The 25,392-nt window shown below is 48.5% G+C and overlaps 1 protein-coding gene across 3 annotated transcripts in view; it reads left to right on the plus strand.

Annotated features, from left to right (window-relative positions):
- The first annotated feature begins 326 nt into the window (after positions 1-326).
- TRIM66 (tripartite motif containing 66) overlaps positions 327-25,392 on the plus strand; it is a 35,884-nt gene continuing 10,818 nt past the window's right edge. The window contains exons 1-10 of one of the 3 annotated variants that reach the window (XM_033120097.1): positions 327-348; positions 7,530-7,633; positions 8,801-8,948; positions 9,825-9,957; positions 10,287-10,403; positions 11,678-11,792; positions 12,377-12,523; positions 14,939-15,056; positions 16,548-17,461; positions 18,811-18,972. In XM_033120097.1, coding sequence (XP_032975988.1) covers positions 7,625-7,633; positions 8,801-8,948; positions 9,825-9,957; positions 10,287-10,403; positions 11,678-11,792; positions 12,377-12,523; positions 14,939-15,056; positions 16,548-17,461; positions 18,811-18,972 — 1,863 coding nt within the window. In that variant the 5' untranslated portion in view covers positions 327-348; positions 7,530-7,624. Of the gene's footprint in view, positions 349-522; positions 1,061-1,145; positions 1,219-7,529; positions 7,634-8,800; positions 8,949-9,824; positions 9,958-10,286; positions 10,404-11,677; positions 11,793-12,376; positions 12,524-14,938; positions 15,057-16,547; positions 17,462-18,810; positions 18,973-25,392 lie in introns of those variants that run through there. The other 2 variants (XM_033120096.1, XM_033120095.1) reach the window with 2 other exon arrangements.

Here is a 25,392-nt window from a genome sequence, read left to right on the forward strand (position 1 = left end):
ATCTTTCTAGGCTCATTTCCTGCCACTTCCTCTCTGTGCTTTTGAAATTTTCCTGTCTTCTACTTTTGCAGTTATCCTATACTTGTAGTCTTGCCCCATCCTGATGTCCTTCCTCGCTCTTGATCCTGTTACTCCTTCCCTTTTTTTCTCCCTGCTTGTGTATGACTGTATCTCCCTGGGGGGTGGAGTTAGCTGCCAAGGGATCCCTCCCAGGACCTTTGTGCATCATAAAATGTGTGTCTTCTCCATCTGAAGTCCTAATCCTCCACTTGTGACGGACAATTGGTCACTATGGCAACTGACTGTGACGTCACAGGATTAGGACTTCAGGTGAAGTGGCAGGAGCAGGTGAGTGTGTAGGAGACAGATTTTTAATGTCTGTTGAAGTCCTCCCTCTCCCCCCAACACCCTCCTTCAGTGTCGGGGGCATGGAGGGATAGCTCGGGCTCCTGCTGATTTTCAGAATGATTCCGTGAGAGTGTGTGCCTGGCATCTGCGTGCTGCAGCAGTGTGGGGCTGACAGAGTGTGTCAACTTGAGCTCTGGCTGTGCAGGCACCGCTGCTGCGTGAGCCTGTTATTCCATTCTGGATTGCTATTTTGATACACAGATTGCATCATTCTTCCTACGTATAAACAGGGGGTCCCCAGGGCCCTGCAGCTACTCACTTCTCCACCAACACTGTTGTTTTGATGAGCTCTATTTAAATGAGCTGCCGGATCCGGGCAGGTTCCAGCCACACATGAGCATTGTCATTTTGGGGAACATGGAGGGCTGAAGGATTTTTTTTGGATCGAGTCCTAAAAGGCTGAGAGTGATGGCCTCCTGAGCTGAGCAGAGAGCGACAGAGCTAGTTCCTGAAAGTTGAAAATCTCGTTTTCTTCCTTCTGAGCTTCTATTCCAAGGCACCCAGAGGATTAGGAAGGAGATGCAGCTAGGAAGAGAGTCGCCTCTTTGAGGTCTCCCTCTTGCTGTTCAGTTTGGGAAAACTGCTGCAGAGCCTTCGAGATAAACAGGAACAGGAGGAGTCAACCAAGCCCTTTCTTGCAGCAGCATCTCAGGTGAGCTGGAGAAATGCAGCCTTGGCTGAGGATGCATCAGAGAAAGGAGGAGAGGATCCAGGCTGCTCCCCCCACCCTGCGCAGGACCTAGGTCCCCGAGGCTTAGGCCTGCGGCCCAGCTGGCTGCAGCATGCAGGGTGGGTGTTCCTGGGCGCTTGGTAAGCACCATCCTCTGGGACCTGTGCTGGTCTCACCTGTCGCTCTTCTGACTTCTCTCCCAGGTATTGCTCTAATCACAGGGCAGCAGGGGCCACAGGTAAGCCTACTGGCAGCCAGGGGCAGGAGCAGCAGTCAGCTTAGGATCAAAATCTATCTTTCTAGAAGGGACTGGGTATCTGGGGAGTGGGGACAATGTGTTTCTCAAAGGTGGTGCTGCTCTGAGCTGTAGGCTAGAGGAAGGCTTCAGGGGCTTGTGTGGTAGGGACCTGAGCTGATGCCCAGCACCCGGGAGCTGCCCTTGGCTGGGAGGACAGGAATCGTTAGTGAGGATGGTCAGCCCAGCAGAGCATACACCCTGAATGTCTTTTTCTCCTTATGTAGTGTCTGATGGGCATAGGGAGGTAGAATGTCTCACATGTGACTCTAGAGGTAATCAAGAATTGCTCAGTGGTTCAGGGTACCACCTGTGCTTTATAAGGGCTCTGTGGTTTTTAGCTCAGTGCCTCCCTCTCTCTGGGTCTCCATGATACCATCCTTATGGTGAGGGGATTGGCTAGATGAGCAGTGAGAAAAGCTAGGTCTGAAAACTAGGTCTGTCCAGCTTTGGTTCTATAGGTGAGAGCTGGCAGAAGAGCATGAGGCTGCTTCAGAGCGTGCCACTGCTCCGTTGGAGTCAGAGCTTGGGCCCCAGCTGCCAAGTTTCCTGGAGTCCTGGACAGGAGCTGAAGAACGACGGGCTTCTTCCCCTCAGATGGTTGCTTAGCACTGAGCTCAGGCTTATGCGCCTGGGGGATATGTATCCCTCCTGGTGGGCTGAGCTGACCCAATGCTAGTTTCGGAGAACTCTGGGATTTCTCTCCCACCCCAGCCCCCAGGTACCCAGGTTGCCTTGTCTCTGCCGGTTATGTCTGAGGGTGGACTACCCAGTCTCGGTCCCCTTCCTTGCTGCCTCCTTGATCCCGGGTGAGCACTCTGTCCAGGCCCCAGCTGCAGTCTTGTGGGGCCAAACCTCAGGCTGCACCCTAAGCCTGCCCATGGGTCCTTCAGTGCAGTGAGAGTTAGGGGAGGTACAGCTGGGAGTTAGGGGAGGCAAAATATGTCTGCCAACTCACCACCACCCGCCCAGGGTACCTAGGTATCAGGATACCTTTCTGTATGTTGGGCATCTGCACTCCTCTGCCAGACGGGAAATATATCAGAGCGGCATTCAGAGTCTTTAACTTTTTGGAGGCTCTGTAAAACTGGGTGAGCCCGCCTCTCTTAGCTGCATGATACAGGGGACAAAGCTATCAGGCTCAGACACAGGGCAGGGGGGTGCTCTCTCTAAGGCACTGGCCCTCAAACTTGGTTGTACATTGTGATCATCTGGGGAATTTTTAAAAGTACTGATATCTGGATCCCATGTCCTGAAACTCTGATTTAATTGATATGGGATGTGGACTGGACATCAGGATGTTTAACAGTGCCTGATGATTCAGATATGTAACAAAGTTTGGGAACCACCAGTCTGTAGAATGAAACTGCCCCCAGATTTATTTTCTCCAAGCAGAAAAACTGCCCCACTTGCCTTTTCTCAAAGGTGATATTTCTTAAAGCTTTAAGTACAGCAGGGGTTGGCTTTCAGTTCCTTCTGGATTTCCAGGTCCAGAGCTAGTTTTGTCATCATTAGAGTCTGATCATTATTATGGAATATTTTCATAAAGTCAAATTATTTAGTTAATTAAAATTACCTTGTTTATTTACACTTGAATTAAAGAAGTATATAGCAAAGTGGAAAGGGCTGGGTTTTAAAGACAGACAGACTTGGGTTTCAATTGTACTTCTGCCCCTGCTTTGTATGATCTTTGATGGGTGACAACTCCTTGGAGCCTCAGTTTCTACAACTGTGAAGTGGGGACAATGCCTACCTCTCACAGATGGCTCGATGATTAAATGAGAGAATACATGTAAAGTCCCTGGTACAGGAAGTGGTGGTAGAAGAGAAATTTGCCCCACGCCTCCTGGGGACCAGAAATGCTCCCTCTTGTGACAGACGGACTGAACATTCTTGGCTTTCAGAGCCCCTCTACCAGGCCCCTAGGTCCTCAGGATGACCTCTCGTGGCGGTGACTTCTTTATTCTGGAAGCAGAAGCCCCACCTCCTCCAGGGACGGTTGTGTGGCCTTTGGGCCCTGGCTCTACATTTCTCAGAATTGATGTTCCTGTCTATGAAATAAAAGCTCAAGGCTGTTGCTTGAATAATTCAAATAGAAAAAAAGCAATATATCTAAATAATGTATGTAATATGTGATTTAAATATACATTAATAACTACTATAACTGTATATTGATGTTAAATATTGTAAGTAGATGTTTGGGTATTTTAGATACCTCCACAGCCCTAAGAGTTCATGTATTCCAGCTGTCTTAAAAATTTTTTGTTGTTTTGGTAGCCTCGTTGAAAAATGGGGAATTATCTTTAAAAAGCTCAAGGTTGACACAGCTTGATGGGGTTAGGGACCTTCTGAGGGAGGATAAGAACAAGGTTGTTGTGACACAAAGAGATCACATGTCCTCTCTGTCCATTCTGGGCCCCAGAGCCTCCCTGGGACCTGCTCGCACCCCGGCCATGGTTCTGCGTCTTTGCTGTCAGCCGCAGCAGCCCCACTTCAGACAGGACGAGCCTTCAGATCCAGGCCTCCCCTTGCCATAGCCTGTCCCCTGACTTTCTGACAAGGGTCACGGCCAGGTCCCTGTTGGGCTGCCTGTGCTTTCCCATCTTGCCCAGGGGATATGTCTGAAGCCCGGCTGCAGTAGGCAGACGAAGAGGATTGGATAATCCATACTTCCCCGGCTATTCCCTTCCCCTCAATTTAATGATGTAGAAAGTAAGGTTCAGACAAAGGGGGTCACTTACGTGAGGTGGTTGGTAGTGCCAGCCCTGGGCCTGGAACCCAAATCTCCCAGTTCAGAGCCTTTCCCGAGCCCCACACCTCTGCTGATTCCTCAGAGATGATTCCTTTCTCATCTTGGGTTGGCTTTTGTTTTCCATCACCCTGAAAACTTCCAGATGGCTTCTTGTTACTTTCAGTGGCTATGAGTGCAAGGAATACACATGGAATACTCAAATCCAAAAGAAACATTATTGTCTAAACATTATTGTCTAAAAATCATGCAATAATATGTTTTAACAGCAATTGTGGATCATTTTTGTAGGCAGACATATGAACAGATAGTTAAAATGCAATGTGATATTTGTTATATTAAAAGAAGGTTCAGGGTGCTGTGGGGGTACCAGAAGAGGGGGTAATTAACTCATCCCGAGGGAAATGAACCTTGCTTCTCAAAGGCAGACATTTGGAACAGGTTTGAAAGGGTGAATAGGAATTTTTATCTGAAAAGGAGGGGAACAAGAAAGAGTATTTCAGGGAGAGGGAGCAGCATTTCACACACACAGAGTTATGCAAAGGTTTGGTGTGTTCGGCAGGTAGCAGAGATATTTGGCGTGGCAAGGACATAGGTGTGTGGCAGGTGAAGCTAGGGATGTGACTGGAGAGAAGTAAGGCGAGCGTGAAAAGGCCTTGAGCACCAAGCTGAGGATCTGTGCCTTGAAGACCAAGGGAGGTAGAGGATGTGACGGGGCCTTCTCTGACCTAGTCAGTTATTTCTCTTTTTTCATGATGCGGATGAGGCTGTGTTACTATGACTAATGTGTGGGCATCTGGTACCAGGGAGTTGGGAGCCTTGTGGAAGTTATTTTCAACCATTAGAGCAGCATTTCTGACCTAGGGGTAGATGAGGAGGGTCTCCCCAGGGCGAGCCAAGTGGAAGGGAGGAACAGTTACCTGATTCCCCTGGATGCTGCCACCTGTGGAGAGCGTCCTTCTCCACCTGTAGCCACTGTTCTTGACAGGCAGGAGAGTATCCAGGAGATTCCAGATCTAGTTCTGTCATTAACGTCCATGGCTCTTTGAAGGTTGGGGGAGGTTTGTTTTGGTGGGGAGGGGGGTGAGGGGAGGAAGAGTGTTAAACTATTATTCTGCATAATTTGTGGCTTTTGATTTACTCAGCATCTATCCGTTAGCGTTTGCTGCATAATAAAGCACTCCAACACTTAGTGGTTAAAACAACAACTGAACGGTTTCATTTAGGATTCTGCAGGTCGGCAGGTTGGTCTGGGTTCCTCTGGGCCGGGCTGGCCAATCTCAGCTGTGCTGACGCCTGTGTCTGTGTTCAGCTGGTGGGTCACTTGGGGCTAACTGGCTTCTGATGGCTTCAGGTGGGACACCTGACACACCTGAGGCCATTCTCTGCTGGTCTCTCACCTTCCAGCAATCTAACCGGAGCTTATTCACATGGCAGTCTTACCGTTCCAAGAGCAATCATACAAAGCCACTTGAGGTCTAGGCTTAGAACTTGTTCAGGGTCACTTTTGCTGCATTCTGTTGGCCAAAGCAGGTCATGAGGCCAGCCTAGCTTTAAAGGGTGGAAAACATTCTTTTTTATGGCCGAGTAGTATTCCATTGTATATATGTATGCCACATCTTCTTTATCCAGTCATCTATTGAAATCTTATCATTTGCGACAACATGGATGGACCTTACTTCACTATGCTAAGTGAAATAAGTCAGGCTGAGAAAGACAAATACCATATGGTCTCACTTATATGTGGAATCTAAAGAACAAAATAAACAAACAAAACAGAAACAGACGCATAGATACAGAGAACAAACTGATGGCTGGCAGGAGGGGAAGAGTTTGGGTAGCTGGGTGAAAAAAGGTGAAGGGATTAAGAAATACAAATTAGTAGTTACAAAATAGTCTTGGAGAAGTAAAGTACAGCATAGAGAATATAGTCAGTAATGTTGCAACAACTGTATAGAGTGCCAGGTGGGTACTAGACTAATTGGAGGATCACCACATAAATTATATAAATGTCTGACCACTATGCTGTGCACCTGCAACTAATATAAAATAATATTGAACATCAACTATAACTGAAATAATAATTTAAAAAAAGGATGGAGAACAGACTCTACCTTTTAATGGTTAGGATTGCAAGGGCATGGATGCACAGAGGGGAAGAATTTGTGGCCGTTTCTTCAGTCTATCTCTCAGACTATCTGACTTTCATCACCTGGGAGAGTTGATAATTGAGGTTATTACCATGAATAGGATATGAAAAATCTTTTGAATTCAAAGTCAACATTCATGGAGGATCATGTGCTTTCTCAAGTATTATCTAATTTAATCCCCACAGCAACTCTTATTTGCCCTTTCTCTCTGACATATGCAGAATCTGGGGCACAGAGGAGTAAAATGAGATGAAGGGACTTGTCCAGTCAAGGTCATGGGTGGTAAACTGGTGTTTGAGCGCGAGTCTAGAGCAATGGCTACTGTGTCGTTCCAACGATACAAGGCAGAGAAGCCTGTGATGGGACTGCAGCACTCACGGCCGTCGGCAGCCCCTTTCCATGCCGTTCTCATTCCTGGGCACAGGTACCCATTCCTGCTCAGGAGGCTCATTTCCTTGCACCAGCGGGCTGATGGCTCTTGGGGTGGGCCTGAAGGTCACTACAGTCTCTGGGTGGCAGTCTGATGCCACTTTTGTTCAGGAGCCCCCCATGCAGAGGAACGTATTGGAGACCGTTGATTTCTCCAGGGAGAGAGGGTAAGACAAGATTTCACGTTCACAGGTGAAACATACATGTTTGTGATACACCCCGCATGGGCTGGGTGAGGAGGCCCAACGAAAGCTCTCTGAGCCCCAGGGGCAGACCGATTGGCATTGGCTGTAACAAGAGAAAATTACCTACTAGATGAGCAGGCATGGAGGCCTTGCCTTTCTCTGGCTAGGGCCTTTTGGAAGCTCTAGTCTTTGAGATCTTTAAAGTAATTCTGCTCTGAGGTAACTTTCATGGCTGGAACTGTGCGCTGGCCTAAAGCGCCCCACTGAAGCTTAGCCAATAGTGAGAGCTGGGTTTTCAGGGCTGTGGATAGAGGACTGGGAGCAACAAGAAGGCACCTGATTATCAGAACGAGAGCACGGCTCTCTGCAATAGCATGGCTTGTGGGGCGGAGAAGGAAGGTAGGATCAGGCACAGACCAGGATGTGAAAAGGTCTGTGCAGCAGACCCCTAATGTGATGGTCACGTTCAGAGTACCTGGATGGTTAAGTGCAGGCTATGGCATCAAACATAGCTCATTTTGGCATAAGTGGCATTGGCACATACCTTGGTGTTGTGTATTAGAAATCTTCGTGTCTGGACCTTACGTTATGTATCATTTTGCCATGTTGCCCTGATTCTGCTATCTTTCTGTCCCCCTCCTAGAGTTCATCTCCTGTCCGGGGTGTAAGCAAGTATACCTTGCCAGGGATGTAACTGAACATTTCTTTCTGCACTGCTTTTCTGCTGGGCAATCCACGATGGCCAGGGTAAGTCAGAACAAGCAAAGAAGCAGTTGATCCTTTTCACAGATTTGTAGTGCTCCTGTCCGTAAGTCCGTCTCTCTATTCATCACTCCATCCAACTTATTACTCCTCTGTCAATTTACCTCATCATCCTCCCTCCCGCCCTCCCTCCATCCCTCCTTCTTTCCATCCTTCCCTCCTTCCCTTCCCTCCTTCTCTCCAGAAGAGAATCAAAATACTTGAGTTGGGGAAATGAAAATGGAGTACTTTGCATGTGGTAGGCCCTGTGCTGGGTGACGGGGAGACAGAGTCCCATGTTTTCTACCCTCAGGCATTCACAGTTTAATTAGTAAATCTTGCATTTCTCCTTTCCCCACCCCCCCCCCCACCCCCCCCCCGCCGTAAGTCTTCCAGATGCCAGTGTGAGGAGAAAGCTGTCAGAATCCACATCAGTTTAGTGGCCTGTATTATTCAGGCACAGACAGGCTAATTTTTTCCACATGTCCTCTTCTCCAGCCCTGCAAGATAATTGCTGACCAAATGAATGAGCATTTGGACTAGGAGAAGACTGGGTGCTCTGGGGCCCAGCCAGCCCCAGTGGTGGAAACACGGCTCTGAGAGTTGGTCTGTGCTTGCTTTTTCCCACATCATCTTTCTGTGTACCCCACATCAGTGGGTTCCTCCTCTCTGCAGGCATGTTGATCTTTCTGCTTCTGCCTGTGCTCTCCCGTTTTCCTCTTTGTCTGCTCGGTGAACTTCTACTTGTCATTCCGTATCCAACTCAAATGTCACTTCTTTATGAAACCTTCCCTGGCCTCTCCTAGACTGAACTCCTGGAAAGCTCCCTTTGCTTCCTTTTATCACTTCCACTTTATTACTCATTGAACGTCTGTCACCTCGTGGAGGCTGTGTGCCTTGAGAGCAGGTCCTTGCCTTATTCATTAGGGTGTCCTCATCTTCAGCGCAGCACTTGTGTTACTAGCTCCTGAGGCCACTGTTCTTTTAGCCACAAAGGGTGCTTTCCTTCACAAGCCCTCACATGTCACTCCCAGGCAACTCTCCAAAATTGACTACACTGCCAAACAGTGGAGGAACAGCCCTGCAGGGCCACAGTTCCCAGAGCATTTACCACTCATAGAGGCAGGCCCAAATAAGGGTATTGGCAGTAACTCCAGACCTCTCTGCTTCCAGAACTGCTCTGAGTGCAAGGAGAAGAGGGCAGCACACATCCTCTGTACCTACTGCAACCGCTGGCTGTGCAGCTCGTGCACGGAGGAGCACCGGCATGGCCCCGTCCCTGGGGGGCCGCTCTTCCCCCGGGCCCAGAAGGGATCTCCAGGTATCGGTTCTCCCTCCGCTTTTCCCACCAGTTCACATGCCCTGAAGCCGTGCTGATCTGTCCAATCCCTGCAGAACAGCTCTCTGACCTTGTTTCCCAGCTGCAGGTGAGGGAGGGGTGGTCTCAGAGCCTTTCTCACAGGAAAGAAGACTCCTCCAGAGTCACGGTCACAGCGTACGTCACTGTAGGCTCTCCCTGTTGGGGGTGGGAGTGGGTGAGCTGGTGCAGGGAGGAATAGTTGTGAGTTATCACGGAGGCTGTATGAGTTCCCTACTTTCACCTCTATGTAGAACAATCACACCTCGCTTCTATTTAGTTACTTACTTAAACAGCCTATAGCAGGGCTGTCCACTTGTCCATCCATTGCCCTTTGTTTTCAATGACAATCTTTATGAAAGATTTTCTCCAAGGCCCTTGAACTGTGGGAGGGGTTTTACCTTTGTCACACCCGCAGGAACCAGATTTAATGATTCATGTGGTCTGGCCTGGAGCCTGGCAAGGCTGGGGAGCTGGTTTCAGCCCCACCATACAAAAATCCTGGTTACTGAAGAGGTTTAGGTTAAGTTTCAGAGGATTCATTCTTCTGCAAGAGATCGTGTGCTGCAGTAGCAAGCACCTTCCTCAGCGTCTGGCGGGTGCTGGGACACCCGGGGCTTGACGGGACAGCTGGGCAAATCCAGCCAGGCTAAGGCTACATTGCTTCTCGTGCTCCTGGAACCTCAGTGCCAGGAGAGAAGCCTCTCCTGTTCACACCACCTTTCCTCCAAGCTTTGTGTCTCCCCTGTGTACGGTGAGGGCCAAGGGCTGCTCCGCGGAGCATACCTGAGAGGTCTTCCTGAGCTGAGAGAAGCCCGCTTTCTCCATCTTGTCTGGCAGGAGTGAATGGTGGTTCTGCGGACTTCGCCTTGTACTGTCCTCTTCACACACAGGAAGTGCTCAAGCTATTCTGCGAGACCTGTGATGTGCTCACGTGCCACAGCTGCCTCATGGTAGAACACAAGGAACACAGGTGGGGCTGGCTGGCTGCCCCACGGGGCTGGGCGGGCTCTGGACTCCCTCCTGTGAGAGTGCTGGGCTCCCAGTGCAGCAAAATCCTCTCCCTGCCCAAGCCAACCTGCATCCCGGGGCTGAAGTTTCCTCTGCTCCTGTTGTGGGGCTTCCCTGGAGAAGCCAAGAGCTTCTTGGGGCCAGGAGCTTGCAGTATCTCTGACTTTCCCTAGAGGTAATCCCAGGCGTCATCGGCCTGACTGAGACGTGCACTGGTGGCATTCTGGGGTGGCCGGCGTGCTCAGAATAAGACTCATCTCTCCTCAGCTTTTTCTCTGCCTCATCCTCTAGGTGCAGACATCTTGAAGAAGTTCTACAAAACCAGAGGATGCTTCTGGAAAGTGTGACTACACAGGTGGCTCATAAGAAATCCAGTCTGCAGACTTCTGCAAAGCAAATTGAGGACAGGTAGCACAGCCTAGCACCTTGTCCGCACTGGAAATGCTCTGTCCCCTCACATATTGGGCACGTGACTTGGAGGCATATGTCTGCCCTTAGAGGTCTCAGGCCGGTGCAAGTGCTTCCACTCGTCACTTGCTGTGTGAGAACCAAGCTAGGTCAGGATGATCAGAGTCCGTCTGGGCCAAAGTGCATGCCTTCTGAAACTGGCTGTGAAATAGGCCAAGGTAGGTGCTGGAGCACAGGGCATGGAGTAGATAACTGGGGAAGAGAGTGCTGTTTATCCTGCGAGTGCAACAGGTCAGTGGTAATCGGCCCTCCGGTGTTCCTTTCCCAGTGTTTTCTGTAGAAATCTACACATGATATGAAATCATTGGTATTTTATCTAGGAAGAGGAATTAGTAAGTACTGAGAGCTTATCATGTGGCAGGCACTGGATTGGGCATAATACAGGCATTATTTTGTTCAATTATTACAATTCTTTGGGTCAGGGTTTACCTCCATTTTACTGATGAGGAGACTGAGGTTCAGAGCGGTTAGGTGACTTGTCTGAGTTCATACAGCTTGTCAGTGACTGAGCTGGATTTGGAAGCTAGGACTGTGTGACTTTAAAGCCCACGTTCTCTCTCTCTCTCTCTCTCTCTCTCTCTCTCTCTCTGTCTCTGTCTCTGTCTCTCTCTCTCAACAACTTTACTGAGATATAATTCACGTACCATAAAATTTTCCTTTTAAACTTACAATTCAGTGGTTTGTAGTATATTCATAGAGTTGTAAAACCATTATTACTGTCTACTTTTACAACATTTTCATCATCCCAAAAAGAAACCCCGTACACATTAGCAGTCACTCCCCACTTCTCCCAACATCCCCATTTCTTGGCAGCCACTAGTCTACTTTCTGTTTCTGCTTATGCTCTTTTTACTGCATGGCACTGATTAGTGGAGCATCCTCCTTTTTAAGACAACAAATTACATGAAATTATACCCATACGTATTCACTCTGTTGTGCCTCTAGTGCGTGTGAACTGGTGAGCTGCTGGGTTGACCGGGGTGTGGATCTGCGGTTACCTAGAGAAAACCAGGTTGAACGTTGGGCCATTGGCCCCCTTAGATCGAGTGGGTTATACAAAGGGTGGGGTGGTGGAAGAAGGTTCTTGTTTCTTTATATTTGATGCCTGCTGAGCCCTGATCTCAACAGGCGGCCTCCAAGTTGTTGGATCTTATGTTTGCTGTCACAGGCCTGGAGGGAAGGGCTCACCGTGCTATGTCCCATCCTGTTTACAGAATTTTTGAGGTGAAGCATCAGCACAGGAAGGTGGAAAACCAGATCAAAATGGCCAAGATGGTGCTGATGAATGAGCTGAACAAACAGGCCAATGGGCTTATAGAAGAGTTGGAGGTAAATGCGGGCAGATGGGTCAGACGGATGGGTTCTGGCTCTCCCTGGCTCAGAAACCAGGCACATCTTAAACTAGTCCCAGAGCTCAAAACCACTTAGGCTGGAATTTCGATGTATCGTTTTCGTTGCTCTCTCCTGCTTCCTATGTCTTAAAATGTCCAGTCTAACTTTGGGAGGGTGGCTCCTTAAGGGCTGGAAAATTAGTTCAAACTCCCATCCATGTTATGGCTCCAGGGCAACTGCCTTCTTGAACTATACAGGGTTATAGCCTTGGAAGAGAGTCATGAAACAACCCACCTTCGTCATCAAGTTACGCAAGAGATGTAGACATTCATTCATTTTCCCATTCATTTATCACTCCTTCCGTATTTGTACCACAAAATCTACCCACTCCTTCTCCGGCCTGTCTTCCATGCCGTAGCAGCCCACGACAGCACTCTGTTCTGCTGTCCCCTGTCAGGGGTGCGGTCTCATCTGATCCGTCAGTGTTCACACTGATACACACAGGCCCGCAGACTTCCCAAGCAGGTGGACTCCAGTCCAGTAACAGGATCATGGACTCTGTGTTCTGTCTCTGTACCCAGGGCATTACTAATGAGAGAAAGCGGAAGCTGGAACAGCAGTTACAGGGCATCATGGTCCTCAACCGTCAGTTCGAGCATGTGCAGAATTTCATCAACTGGGCTGTCTGCAGCAAAACCAGCGTCCCTTTCCTTTTCAGCAAAGAGCTGGTAAGAAGAACTCCAACTCCTAAATCACTGCTTTTGAGTTAGTAAGTTAGTACCATTTTATTTTTTACCAAACCCCACAGTGCAAAGGACCTAGGTGCTGAAATGGTCCTGTCTTCCACTAGGCAACTCAGCTGGGAAATTCTGTAGTGACTTGTCTTGGGTCACAGATTCAGACATTATCCTAGAAATTAACAATGGATTGGACACCCATACAAAGTTATTTGGGTTTAAATGGGGGGCTAAGAGGAAAGGAGAGGTTGAGGGTTGTGTTGAAGTGTTGGGCTTAAGGGGTGGGGTGATGTCCAGGAGAAGGAGCAACGACACTGAAAGAAGTTGGTGAGGTTTGTATTTGGATGTGTTGAATCTAAGGTGCTTGTAGGGCATTTAAAAGGAGATGTCTACAGTCTGTTTTGATGGACGGGTCTGCAAGTCAGAAGAAACGTCAGAGTTGGGGACAGAGATGTGGGAGTCGCTGGGATAACTGTAATATCTCCTTGGAAGAGTATGTGAAGAAGAGGGGACAAATCTGGAATCCAGGGAAATACCACGATTTTCAGCAGAGAGAGAGGAAGAGGATGAGTGAAGGAAAGTGAGAAGCAAAGGCCAGAGGAGAAATAGGAGAGTGTGGTACACAGAAATTAACAGTTTCAGATTCCAAGTGGTCAGTGTTATCATTGCCACACAGGTGAAAGAGGATGAGTAAGGAAGAGAAGCCCTGGGATCTGGGAATCAGGAGGTCCCTGGTGATCTTTGAAAAGAAATTCCAGCAAAGTAGAAGGGCTGAAAGCTAAAATGAGGGGACTGAGGATGAGAGGTAAAGACAGAAGTGAAAAAGGGAGACAGACTTTTTTTCAGGTGTGGAAAACATTTGCACACATTTATTTGGGAGAAGAAGTTGTGTGGTGGAGTGAGCATGCTGAGAAGGTAGAAAGAAGTGGGATCTCGAGTGAGCTGTTGACCTTAAACAGAAGAGCCATTCATTTCCTCTGAGATGGAAGGTCAGGGAAGTATCAGTATAATGAGTATAATGTAGTTATGTTTGGAGGTAGAGGGGATACAACTTTGGGGGAGTTTGCCCTCTATGGTCTCTTTTGTCCTTTGCGAAGTCGAAGGTGATAACAAGAGGGTTAGGCGTTGGGTAAGTGGCATCGAGGAGAGAAGCAAAGATTTTACATAGTCACCGAGGGCACTGGAAGAGGAAGCTGACAAGACAGGAAGCAAGGAGACAAAGGACTGAAGCGTGCCTCTGAGGTTACTGATCGCTGAAGTAGCCCCAGGTAACATGGCTTTGGAATGGCTACATTGACCTAACGTTAGGCATCGGTGGTGGGGAGGGAATTAGGGCACCAGTGACAGTGCTTCTGGAAATGATGGGAAGCTCGGCGCGTCCTGTGGATCGGAGCAGGCTCAGGGGGTCTGGCGAGGCTGAAGAGCATGTTCTGAAAGACTGAGAGCTGGTTATGACCACGTGGTAGCTGGTTGGCATTTAAGGTCTCATAGGCAGAATGGTTCTACATGAGGTAAAGGCTGACTGAACTGAAAAGTTGATTGACATTAAAAAGCCAAAGAAGTAAGTGGTCAAGATGTTGATTGGGACATTAGTCAACTAGATGATGGCTGGATAAGTTGGATATTTGCCAAAGTCCTAAATCAAGGGGAGACTTAGTGATAGTGAATATATGAAAGAGATGAGGGAGGGAGAGGGCAGTTGATTAGGATGGAAGGGAGTTTGATGTGTGGGTGGAAGGACAGCAGTGGGGAGCTCAGAGGATGCCTTCCCCCTCAGGCTTTTACATTGAGATATGGTAGAATGAATGGAGCACTCTTGAGAGGGCTGCCAGGCAAGTGATATCCTGAGCGGCATTTCCAGGCGGGAATTCCCGCCCGTTCTCAGGAATTTTTTCTGCTTTCCCATTCCCGAATCCCAAGATATAAACTGTTTTCTGTTTCCACGATGAATCATTTCCACAAAGTGACGGCCTATACTACCAACCACCTGGGTTCAAGGAGCCGATTTTCCCGATTTCCCGACCAACTTTTCTGGGGATTCGGGAATGGGAAAGTGACAAAAATTCCTGAGAACAGGCAGGAATTCTCACCTGGAAACCCTAATCCTGAGGGAGAATTACAAATCAGTTGAGGCCTGGAAGAAATAAGAATTTAGGCGTTCCAGAAGCCTCAATAAGAGGAAGGGGATCAGTGGGCAATGGGGAGAAGTACAGGGTGGGTGGGGGGGTGAGGGAGCAGGAGAAGGACGTGAAGATACTAAAAAGCAAGGAAATGAGCGTGTGGCATAGGACTCGAGGCTAAAGAGCCGTGGCTTTGAGCCCTTCAACCTGTCCAAAGAGTGAGGGAAAGAGAGCTGTCATTCAGGCACAAGATGCCCAAAGAGATGACCTTTGGTGCTGTGGTCAGATTGTGTTTCAGATGCAGCGATTGCTGGAGTCAAATTGCAACACAGATCCTGGCTCCCCTTGGAGTATCAGATTCACTTGGGAGCCAAACTTCTGGACCAAGCAACTGGCTTCCCTTGGTGAGTCCCGGCCCACCCTGTGGGCTTTTACATAATTTTTAAAAAGGATTATAGAGCATCTGCTTAACCTACTGGATAGATCAGCATATGCCGGAGAGAAAGCACTCACTGAGACTGCCAGAGGTCATAGAGTCATTCGGCAAACCTTTTCTTGGGGGAGGGGAGAGCGGCGGGGTGGGGGGTGGTGGTGGTGGTGGTGGTTAGGGTATGTGTGAGAGAACGGACAGCTTAAATACCAATGGCTATACAGGACTTTTGTAACAGGACCAGTTGAAATCTGAGCTTCCCATTCTACACGAATGTCCCCGTTACCCTGGTCTCATTGCTGGAGAGGAGGCAAGACAGTGGCCCTGCTCTCCAGAGAGCTGTGTGGCCGTGCAGGTGAACCTGGGTCTGGTCATGCAGGGTATATATAGGTGTGGGCGCAACGGGTATCTCAGCGAGGTGGAGGGGAAGGAAGGAAGGAAGGGAGAGAGGGAAGGAGAGAGAGAGAGAATGAAAGAGAGAGAGAGAGAGAATGTGCATTTTTCTTCCCTGCTGAACTTATTTGCTGACATTCAATCTTTAGGCAGAATGCAGACAACTTGTGGCTGTGCTTATGTTGACAACCTAATAGTAGGTCTGTGGTAAACTAATGGCCAAATGCTGCCTTCACCTGGGCTGTTAACCTCATTGAAAGTTTTTTGAACTTGACAAGAATGATGAATGATATTTACGGTTTTATTTTGCTGCCATCTCCTCTTTGATTTAATTCCACAGACTTTGGGTGGGCCCTTGCCCTAGGTCAGGCCCTGTCTTGGGCACTGAGTGGCCCAAAGTGAATGAAACACCTCCTGCTCTCAAGTTGCTCAGTCTTGTCCTAAGTAAGTCCCGTTGAAACAATGAGCCAAAGGAGCCATTCGGCTGGGCTAGCGGTAGACACCATGTACGCATGCACGAGCGCCCAGGGCCGGGGAGCACAATGCCGCTGCCTGGCTTTCAGCCGGCTTTGGAGCACTCCCTCCGTCTTCCACCCTGTTTGCCCAACACACAGTTCCACAGCTCTGTCTGTGAAGCCTTGTTCATCTATACTGGGGATGCCACTCTCTCCTTCGCTGCCTTCCAGCACACTCCCTCTCAACCCCCAGTGTTGAATTTTTTTTTGTTTGTTTTGGTCTGAGTCTCTGTTGGGCCATTCTGTTAATAAAAAGAGTGGGTGCTCTTTGAGGGAGACTATGGTTTCTCTGACGGGTTATAGACGGAGTCAGGACTGAGCATCTGGTCCAAGCAGAACAATGTCTCGAATGTCCCAGGCCCCCCAGCGCTGGTCCCCACAGATTCTATTGCAGCCACATTCTAGACTGAGTCTTAGAGATCAGGGGTTGAATTGCTTAATCTCTGCGCCTGGGACAGGTTTGCTGAATGAGGTCCGTTGGTCTCAGGAGCACGAGGTAGCAAGTGGGGAACAACTGCAGATTATGTTTGGAAACACTCTCCATTCTGAATTTGCAGGCTGCATAACTACTGAAGGTGGACAGCTGTCCCGGGCAGATGCTCCTGCTTATGGAGGCTTACAGGGACCATCATCCTTTTATCAAGGCCACCAGTCCCCAGTGGCTCAGCAAGAGACTCTGAGCCACCCCTCACACAAGTTCCAGTCTCCAGCGCTGTGTTCCTCGTCTGTGTGCTGCTCCCACTGCTCCCCAGTCTCGCCCTCTCTCAAAGGCCAGGTCCCCCCACCCAGCATACACCCGGGCCACAGCTTTAGGCAGCCCTCTGAGATGGTGCCCCAACAGCTGGGCTCATTGCAGTGCTCCACCCTGCTGCCCAGGGAGAAAGAAATTCCCTGCACCCCTCATCCACCAAAGCTGCTGCAGCCCTGGCTGGAAACCCAGCCTGCTGTGGAGCCGGAGAGCACACCCCAGAGGCTGGGGCATCAGCTGGCTTCCCAGCCAGTGTGCATCGTACCCCCACAGGATGTTCAGCAAGGAGCCCATGCCCAGCCCACCTTACAGACACCCTCTATCCAAGTCCAGTTTGGCCACCACCAGAAGCTGAAGCTCAGCCACTTTCAGCAGCAGCCACAGCAGCAGCTGCCTCCTCTGCCACCTCTGCCGCCTCTGCCGCCTCCACCCCAGCAGCAGCCACCCCCACCTCTCCCTCCATCCCAGCATCTGGCTTCCGGTCAGCATGAGAGCACTCCTGGGCCTGCCTGTTCCCAGAATGTGGACATAATGCACCACAAGTTTGAGCTGGAGGAAATGCAGAAGGACCTGGAGCTTCTCCTTCAGGCTCAACAGCCCAGCCTGCAGCTGAGTCAGACCAAATCACCTCAGCATCTTCAGCAAACCATTGTGGGGCAGATCAATTACATCGTGAGGCAGCCAGCACCTGTCCAGTCCCAGAGCCAGGAGGACACGGTGCAGGTGGGCCTCAGGGTGGCTCGGGCGTGTATTCTCTGCGTCCCCGCATTTCTCAGGGAACACAGCCTCCCCAGTCCCAGGCTGGCCCGGGACCAGGTCTTCATCTGAGGCCTGAGCACCGCCCTCACATTTCAGGTCTGCCCTGCTCGCTACCTCCCTTTTCAGGGAAGCTCGAGTCCCAGCGCAGAGCTGGGCTCAGTGCTCTTCAGAGAGGCCTAGCTTAGCCCTGTCCTCCTCGGGACACTGGAACTTGTCCATGACAAGAACCCTCTGGGCGGTGCTAGACTCCTGCCAGTGCCAGGGCAGAAGGGAAGCCATCTCTTTTCTTTGTAACCTCCTCATGTCCTTGCTGGGAATGTATGAATCCCAGACGGGGGGAGGGGGAGGGAAGGGAGAGCTTAGGGAGTGAAGGGAACGTATGCATTAGATGCTAGTGGGCAGCAGCTTTATAACTGCACAGCTAGAGATTAAAATTTATTTCACGCCTACTAAGCTAGGTATGTTTTACGTACACTGTATCATTCATCCTATCAACAGTGTTGTTAGGCAGGCTTTACCATCTGTATTTGATAGGTGCAGGGTCAAGGGGGCAAGAAGTCTGCCTAGAGATCGTGAAACAGTGAGTGGTAGAGCCAAGACTGAGGGTCAGGTCTGCAGACTAATGTCACAGAAGTTCTCGTTCTTTCCCCGGGGGGATGATGAATGTTGCTCTTCTCTTTTCTCAGCTAACAGCCAACTGAAGAGGTACAATTTGTACATCTAGGATCTTTGCTGCATTCTACATCTTCATTCTTAACTCTTGTGTTTTTTTTCCAGAGCTTCCTGTTCCAGCCCCTTCCCTCTGTTTCTTCTCACTTTTCCCATAGCGATGTCTCCTTTAAATTTGTAATCACATTGATATCTTCAAAGCAGCTCTATAGACTTTGACTTTATTACAAAATGTAAGGCCTCACATTTATGCTTAGTACTGACAACTCCAGATCATGCTTCAATGTCTTCCTCTGAGTCTCAGTTCCTTTGAGGGGAATAATCCTCATGATGGCAGAGAAGGGTCTAGGGTTCATAGAGGACCACAAGCTAAATGTAAGTCATAACTGTTAGGATTGCTAAGGTGAATATGACAGAGTTCAGAATTCTTGGTTTGGGTTTTATCCTAAGACTGTCATTAGGATATAGTCTTAGGAAGAGTTTAGATAAGAGTATCTTTGTTTCTGAAAAAATGTTAAGCAGTTCACAATGTGTAGGTGGAGACAATGGGGAATGCAGGGTGGGCATTAACTCTTAGTGCTGCTGCTGCTGCTGCTGCTGCTCCTCTGCGTGAAACCCACCCACGTTCTTATCTTCTTCTCCAGGCTACAGATGAGCCCTCAGCATCGGAAGTCCCAAAGCCAGCTCTCTCTCTTGACAAGAACACTGCTGCTAACTTGCCCCAGGCCTCTGGGGAAGAGACCCCTCCCAGTGTCCCCTCACTGGACAGCGCTGTCCCGCACTCCTCTCCAAATGTGCTGCGAAAGGTACTAACGGAGCCTGCTTTCCCCGACCACCTGGGACCCACTGCCAGCCAAGACCCCAGGGAGCCGGATGAGGAGGATTGGGCGGGGGGAGGGGTGTCCCTGTTCCATCCCTGGATGTTACACAGCCCTGACTCATGCCTGCTGTCCTAGTGAGTCAGCACCATAGGTCCTCTCCCACCCCCATTTCCACTCCCACACACACACTTAAAATGGGACCAGCTTAGGTTCATTTGATGGAAGGGAAAAGGGAAAGAGCCAATTTACTGAACACTTACTCTGTGCCTGGAACTGTGCGTGGTGCTTCCAACAGTTCTGTGAGGTGGGCACCCCCATTTTACAGCTGAGGAAACTGAGGTCCAGGGCCCCGTAACTAGTAGATGAGAGGGATAAGGTTTACTTAAAACGAGATCTGTCAGAATCCAAAGCCTGAACTTTTTCCTCTCTGCGATGAAAATGGGGAAAAGATTGTATGTGACTTCATACCTCTAAGCTGGTTGGCCTTAGCATTGGAATCAATGGGATTTGTTGGGTGAGTGGGTTGCAGAGGTGCCTTCCTGCCCAGCCACCTCCCTGCTTGCTGGCGTGCTTGTTTACTCTGGCGATTACCCAGAACCCCACAACTCCTTAGCGGCCCTCCTCTTACCCCTGCTCTTTACCCTGCCCCTGTCCTCCTCCTGGCTGCCCCTTAGTGTTGTGCCAGGTCCTGCACTTAACCCTCCCTTGTGCCTTGGCTCCGGTCCTCTTACCTGTTGCCTTCTCTGCTCTGGTGCGCTCAGCCCTCCTGGTGCCACACTCAGCCCTGCACCTGAAGCGCTGTTAGCGATTCTGTGCCCTCCCAGCCTGCACCCTCAGCCCTGCGGCGTCCCTCTGGACCTACAGCCTCAGCTTTGTGCGTTGTTCTGTGTACCTACCCCTCACCATGTTTCCCCCGGCAGCACCAGTGCCGTATGTCTTAGATCAGTCTATCTCGGTGATACTTGAGGAGAGAGTTTAGAAAAGTAAGGGATGGCAAAAAGGAAATGTTAACTTGGAAACCCCTGTTGACTCTTGGAGTCTAGGTAGGTCTCTGGTATTAGTGAGTATTTGTTTATTCCTGGCCTGTCCTACCTGTTGAAAATGCTTTGGCCTAGAGGCCACAGCAATGCTGTAAATAGGCCCTTTGTGGCTCCGTAGGGGTTTAATAATGGGTCCTTAAATTCTAATACGTGGGCTAGCTGCCTATCCATCCAAACATTTATTTATTCACTCAATATTCAAAATATATATATTAATCTCCTAATATGTGCCAAATATTTTGCTAGGTGTCAGGGACACATTGGTGAATGAGGTCGTTTCACACTGGAGCTTGCAATCTAGAGGGAGAGACAATTAAACAAGCAACAACAATAAAGTGTGATGATGTGCCGTGACAGTCCTTGCGATGTATAGAAGGGACACCTAACCCTGGGAGGAGGATCTGTTCACAGAAGTCTTCCTAGAGGACTTGATTTTAAGCGGAGATTTGAAGGACGAGAAGTTAGGTGTTAGGCGAGTGAAGGGGGTCCATGGGGGTGGGGCTAGAATGAACAGTCAAAGGGAATGAAAATAGGAAGCTCCAGAAGTGCCTTAGGGGAACTCAGGGGGTTTCCGACAATTTGGCCTGGTGGGAACCTGAGATATCCTGAGGAATGGGAGTGAAACCACAGAGGTTAGAAGGCCTTGTAAATTATGCTCTAGAGTTGGCATTCAGTCCTGTGGGTTGTGAGGAGTAAATGAAGCATTTCTAGCAAGGAGGGACCTGGTTTGAATTAAATTTTAGCAAGGTCACTTTAGCTGTAGTAAGGGAGACCAAAATAGTACAGAGGAGAAGTAGGCGTCGTTAAAGGAAATGAGTAACAATGGGAATACAGACGAAGCAAGGACTTCAGGGGATCAGACCACAGGAGCTTTGGACTCAGTCTGATCCGCAATGGGATATGAGGGAGAGAAAGTCTTTTGGCGTGGCACCCAGGTCTGTTTTGGCCCCCTGGGTTGCCATTCACTGAGATAGGAGCACAGGAAGAAGGCATCTTTGGGGGGAGGAAAAGGTTACATTTTGAATTGTTGATGTTCTCCTGTGGAAGCTACATTAGAAGATGACCAGCAGGCAGCGAGCTGTGGACGTCAGTAGTTGGAAGGAAGCACAGGAATTGCCAGGGCTCGAGTGGTAGTGGAAGCCATGCAGAAAAGGCCCTGCTCATTTAACGAGCCTCGGTTCTGTTCCTAAACATGGGACGGAGGAAAGGAGGTGAGCCACGCGCAAGCATGGTGTGTGTGCTGCCTGGGTGGGTGGCCCACAGGGCTCTCTGAGCAGCAGGGGGTGTGGCTGCAAGTTGGCCGTGGGGTTAGTGAAAGTCCTAGGAACTTGAACTTCTCCGTTTCAGCTGCCCTGGCCCTTGTTAACCTGAGTTCATGCAGAGGTTTGGAGGACAGGTGGCCTGGAATTTTTCAGTTTTATATATAGGCTTCTTCAAGGCTTGGACTCCCAGAAAAAGCAACCTCAAGGTTGCCATCCTGGCCCAGAGGATCCTTTGTGTCTACTTGACTGAGAGAGGCACTGGTTATACACAAAGCTGCTGAAATAAGGAAAAAGGGCTTTCTTTTTGAGGGAGTTCATTACTTTGAGCCTGGGATTGGGCAGGGTGGAGGGTATGAAGCTTGAAGATACCAAATAACATTTTAAGTATCTTCTCACGGAGTGTTAATACTTTGTATAGCATTTTCTACTTTTTTCCATAGGTTTTTACATGGTTTATTCCATTTTATGTCTTTGTTTATCCTAGAAATGATATGAGGAAGCCACTTTCTTATGCCCCTTTGAAAGATGTGGAAACTGAGACACAGAGGTTAAGTGACCGTTCTAAGGGTTCTCCTGTTGACTATTGGCAAGGTTAGGTCGAGAGCACAGGTTTTTGACTCAACCCTGTGTTCAGTGACTAAGTTCGAGTACCCTTCTTTTGCACTGCGGTGGGAGAGGTAGGGCTCCATTTGGCCTTTTACCCACTGGATTTTCCTGTCTGTACAATCTCTGAAGTAGCCTGAGGCCTGGCTGGGGAGAGGTCTCAGGAGCCAGCCTCGTTTGGTCTATTTTATCTTGATCTGGTAAAGGTGTTTTAGCCTTCTGCCCTCTCCTCAGCCTGTACCGGCCTGAGTGCCAGGGGAGTCAGAAGTCTATCTGAAGGTTACAGGTCAGAGGAACCTGTGGCCCCGGGCATCTCTCCATGTGTCCCACAGGGACTCGTTCGTGCTCTGAGCATCTCACTGACTTTTTATCACCACAAGGAAGATTTCTGTTACCGCAGAGCCGCTGTGCACAAGTACCTAGGAGCTGGTACTAAATGATCTGCTGGTGAAAGCAGATTGCTGCCGAAAATGAGATGTGAAAATTCTAGAATGGGGTTTCTAGTGGCTTGAGCTCCACAGTCTCAGGAGCATCTTATCCCTCTACCTTCCCTGCATCCAGCAGGCTGCTTTTGAATGAATTTTGACATTTGTCTGACACTAGCTGTTGCCTAAGCTTCCTAATCTTGATTTAGCCACTCTGAAGAAAGGCCATGGTTGCAACTCTACAACAGAATCCTCTTACATCCCAAGTGAAACTGGAAGACATTTGATGGCTTCATTTCATACTTCTGAACTAGTCGACTGCTGAAAAACACACACAGCCCTTTTCTCGAAGCTCTCCTGGAGTCAAGGCTGACGCATCACAGAGAGCCCCCTCTGAGCCCCAGCTCACCTGCAAGAGGGATCTCTCTTCTGCTCGTAATGTGACCGTAGATCTTTCACAGAGGACTGTAAGGCCACCAGAACGCTGTTTGTGGCTTGAGAGGAGTCTGGGATGTATTTTCAGTAAATATTACCGAAACAGTAGGCATGCCTGTGATCCAGATTCCCGTGTTTCCCCGAAAATAAGACCTAGCCAGACCATCAGCTCTAATGCGTCTTTTGGAGCAAAAAATTAATATAAGACCCAATATTATATTGTATTGTATTATATCATATTACATCCAATCTTATGTTATATTAAAAGAAGACTCAGTATTATATTTTATATTATTATAAGATCCGGCCTTATATTAATTTTTGCTCTAAAAGATGCATTAGAGCTGGTGGTCCAGTGAGGTCTTATTTTTGGGGAAGCACAGTATTAAGAGTGATACAATATAAAGGGTTATGACTCACACAAATAGCACTGTTACCATTATTAAAGCACTTTGATACCGGAGCTATAAATTTGATTCTTACAACTCAGTGAGATTTACATTAACCTGTAAGGAAGGAATTAAAGCCCAGAGATGGGTTTTAACTCATACTCTAAACCCCGGCATAAATGTGGAAATACTTAGCATCCTGCCTTCAGAGTTTCCAGATCCATTGCTCTGGACCAGATCCTGGGTTCTCAATCTCGGGAACGATCTTTTCCTTGTAGCCCAGCCCTGACAGCAGCTTTTGCTCAGAATGTTCCTGAACAAAGCAGCTGGTGAGGCTCTCTTAGGGCATAGCCTGTGTTAGCACGTGCAGAGCTATACAGAGATCCACTCAGTCCTACTCAGGAATCAAGCCAAACACTCCCCAGGTCTGGTTCCCTGACTTTAGCTCCCTTTAGGAAGCCTGTTCTAGCCTGATATGGTTCATAGACTAAACCCCAGCTCTTTGTCTAGTTCTCCTGGTCCATGAGAAAATAGGTCCTTGCTTCTGGGCCTTAAATTCCCTTCCTGGCCCAGCCAAAATACCTCTGGCCTACTTTTCCTTAGTCTCCAAGGCTTGAACCCCTCCAAATGTTTTGAGGCTTCCACTTATTCTGGCTTTCAATTCAGATTTACTGGAATCCACTTATTCCTTTCCTCTTCCTTGTACCTCAGACTCTGGGATCTTCTGCTTTTTCTGTCTTTCTGGGATCATCAAGGCACTGTGCACTGAGTTCTTCTCTCTTCACCACCCATGAACTTTTCTCATTTGACTTTGGTCAGTTAGCACAAATCAGCATTGTTACATTCGCAGCCATGGTCCTAATTCATACCAGGGCTTTTCACTTGCTCTGGAGGAGCGCTCACCTGTCACCAAGAGCAATAATTTCACTATTAAAAATTGGCCTGTGAAACCACTTACTGGGTAAGTTAGTTCCTTCCTCTGCTATCTGACTCAGTTGTTTCAAGATCTGCTATACTGTTAAACAGTCTACCTAATCTGAAGCTGTTGAAGCACTCAAATATTCCAAGGATTTAATTCACACATCTATTTACTGCCATCTCCTTATCTATTTCCTTCAGCCAAAGTGTGTGCAGGCCTTCAATCCATCTCTAAGACACAACTCCCAAGTCATTGGTCCCTTCTCCCATTGCACATTTACACGGTGGTCAGTCTTTGACAATTTTAATGACTGGGACAAAAACTTGAAACTGGAAGTGACCAGTCAAAGCTTCAGAGCAGCAACAAAACAGATGTCACAAACTCCACACATCATATTCTGTGTGAGATTATCAGGCCGTACTCAGGTATCTATCTAGTCAGCGTTCTTGATCTAGCAAGCTCAGTGATATGGTTTTCTATGGAACGCTTTAGTTTTCCTATATATAGCAGTAAGCGGATTAGAAGCAGGGAGTCAGGACTTCGATAATGGCAGCTAATAAACAACAAGGGAGAAGGCAAGAAACATCACCTGGAGAAGTGGCACAATGTGAGGACCTTGAAAGGACAAACTAAGCCCTACAGTCTTAGAAGTTCCCTGAAGCACCACTGAACTACAACCCACCCCAGTAACAGAAGTTCATCAGTTTCTTTGCATCACTAACAAATGGTCTCATTAGGCTCCATGTACTCTGTTTAATAAGACAGGGTAATGTATAAAGTGTTTTAGAAGTACTCCCCTTCAAAATATTTTTAAACCAATTACATTTTGTTATTGGAAGAGGTATGTTTCAGATATCTGGAAAATGAATTTCTGTGGAACACCACCCTATCTGTGCTACTTTATCCCTTGCAATATCGTCTTGCTTGTAAGAACCTGAACTTTATATTAAACTCAGGGCATGTGCACTCAGTGTCTGTTTATTGACTTCTCAATCCCAGCTTACTCGAGCACTAGCTTTCTAGCTAATGGTACAAAATCAAGGCGAGCCAGCAGATTTTTAAAGCTGGACTCACATACCTAGTTTTGGGCCGATAGGAGCTTGGGAAATCTGGGTAATCACTCTGTGTCTCAACTTCCCTTCCTGTTAAAATGAAAGAACAGTGCTTCCTCTGAATTTTGACAACACTACGTGGTGATCATTAGAATAATAATATAAACACATTGAACTCCAGAAAAAGATCTGGGCGGTGAGGGTGGGGAGAGGGAGGGCAGCAGGTAACAGCACAGATCAAACAGGAGACAAGTTAGATGGGTGAAGGATTGCATAGGTG

Source organism: Rhinolophus ferrumequinum, chromosome 11 (assembly GCF_004115265.2).
Source record: "Rhinolophus ferrumequinum isolate MPI-CBG mRhiFer1 chromosome 11, mRhiFer1_v1.p, whole genome shotgun sequence".
In the NCBI taxonomy this organism is placed as follows: domain Eukaryota; kingdom Metazoa; phylum Chordata; class Mammalia; order Chiroptera; family Rhinolophidae; genus Rhinolophus; species Rhinolophus ferrumequinum.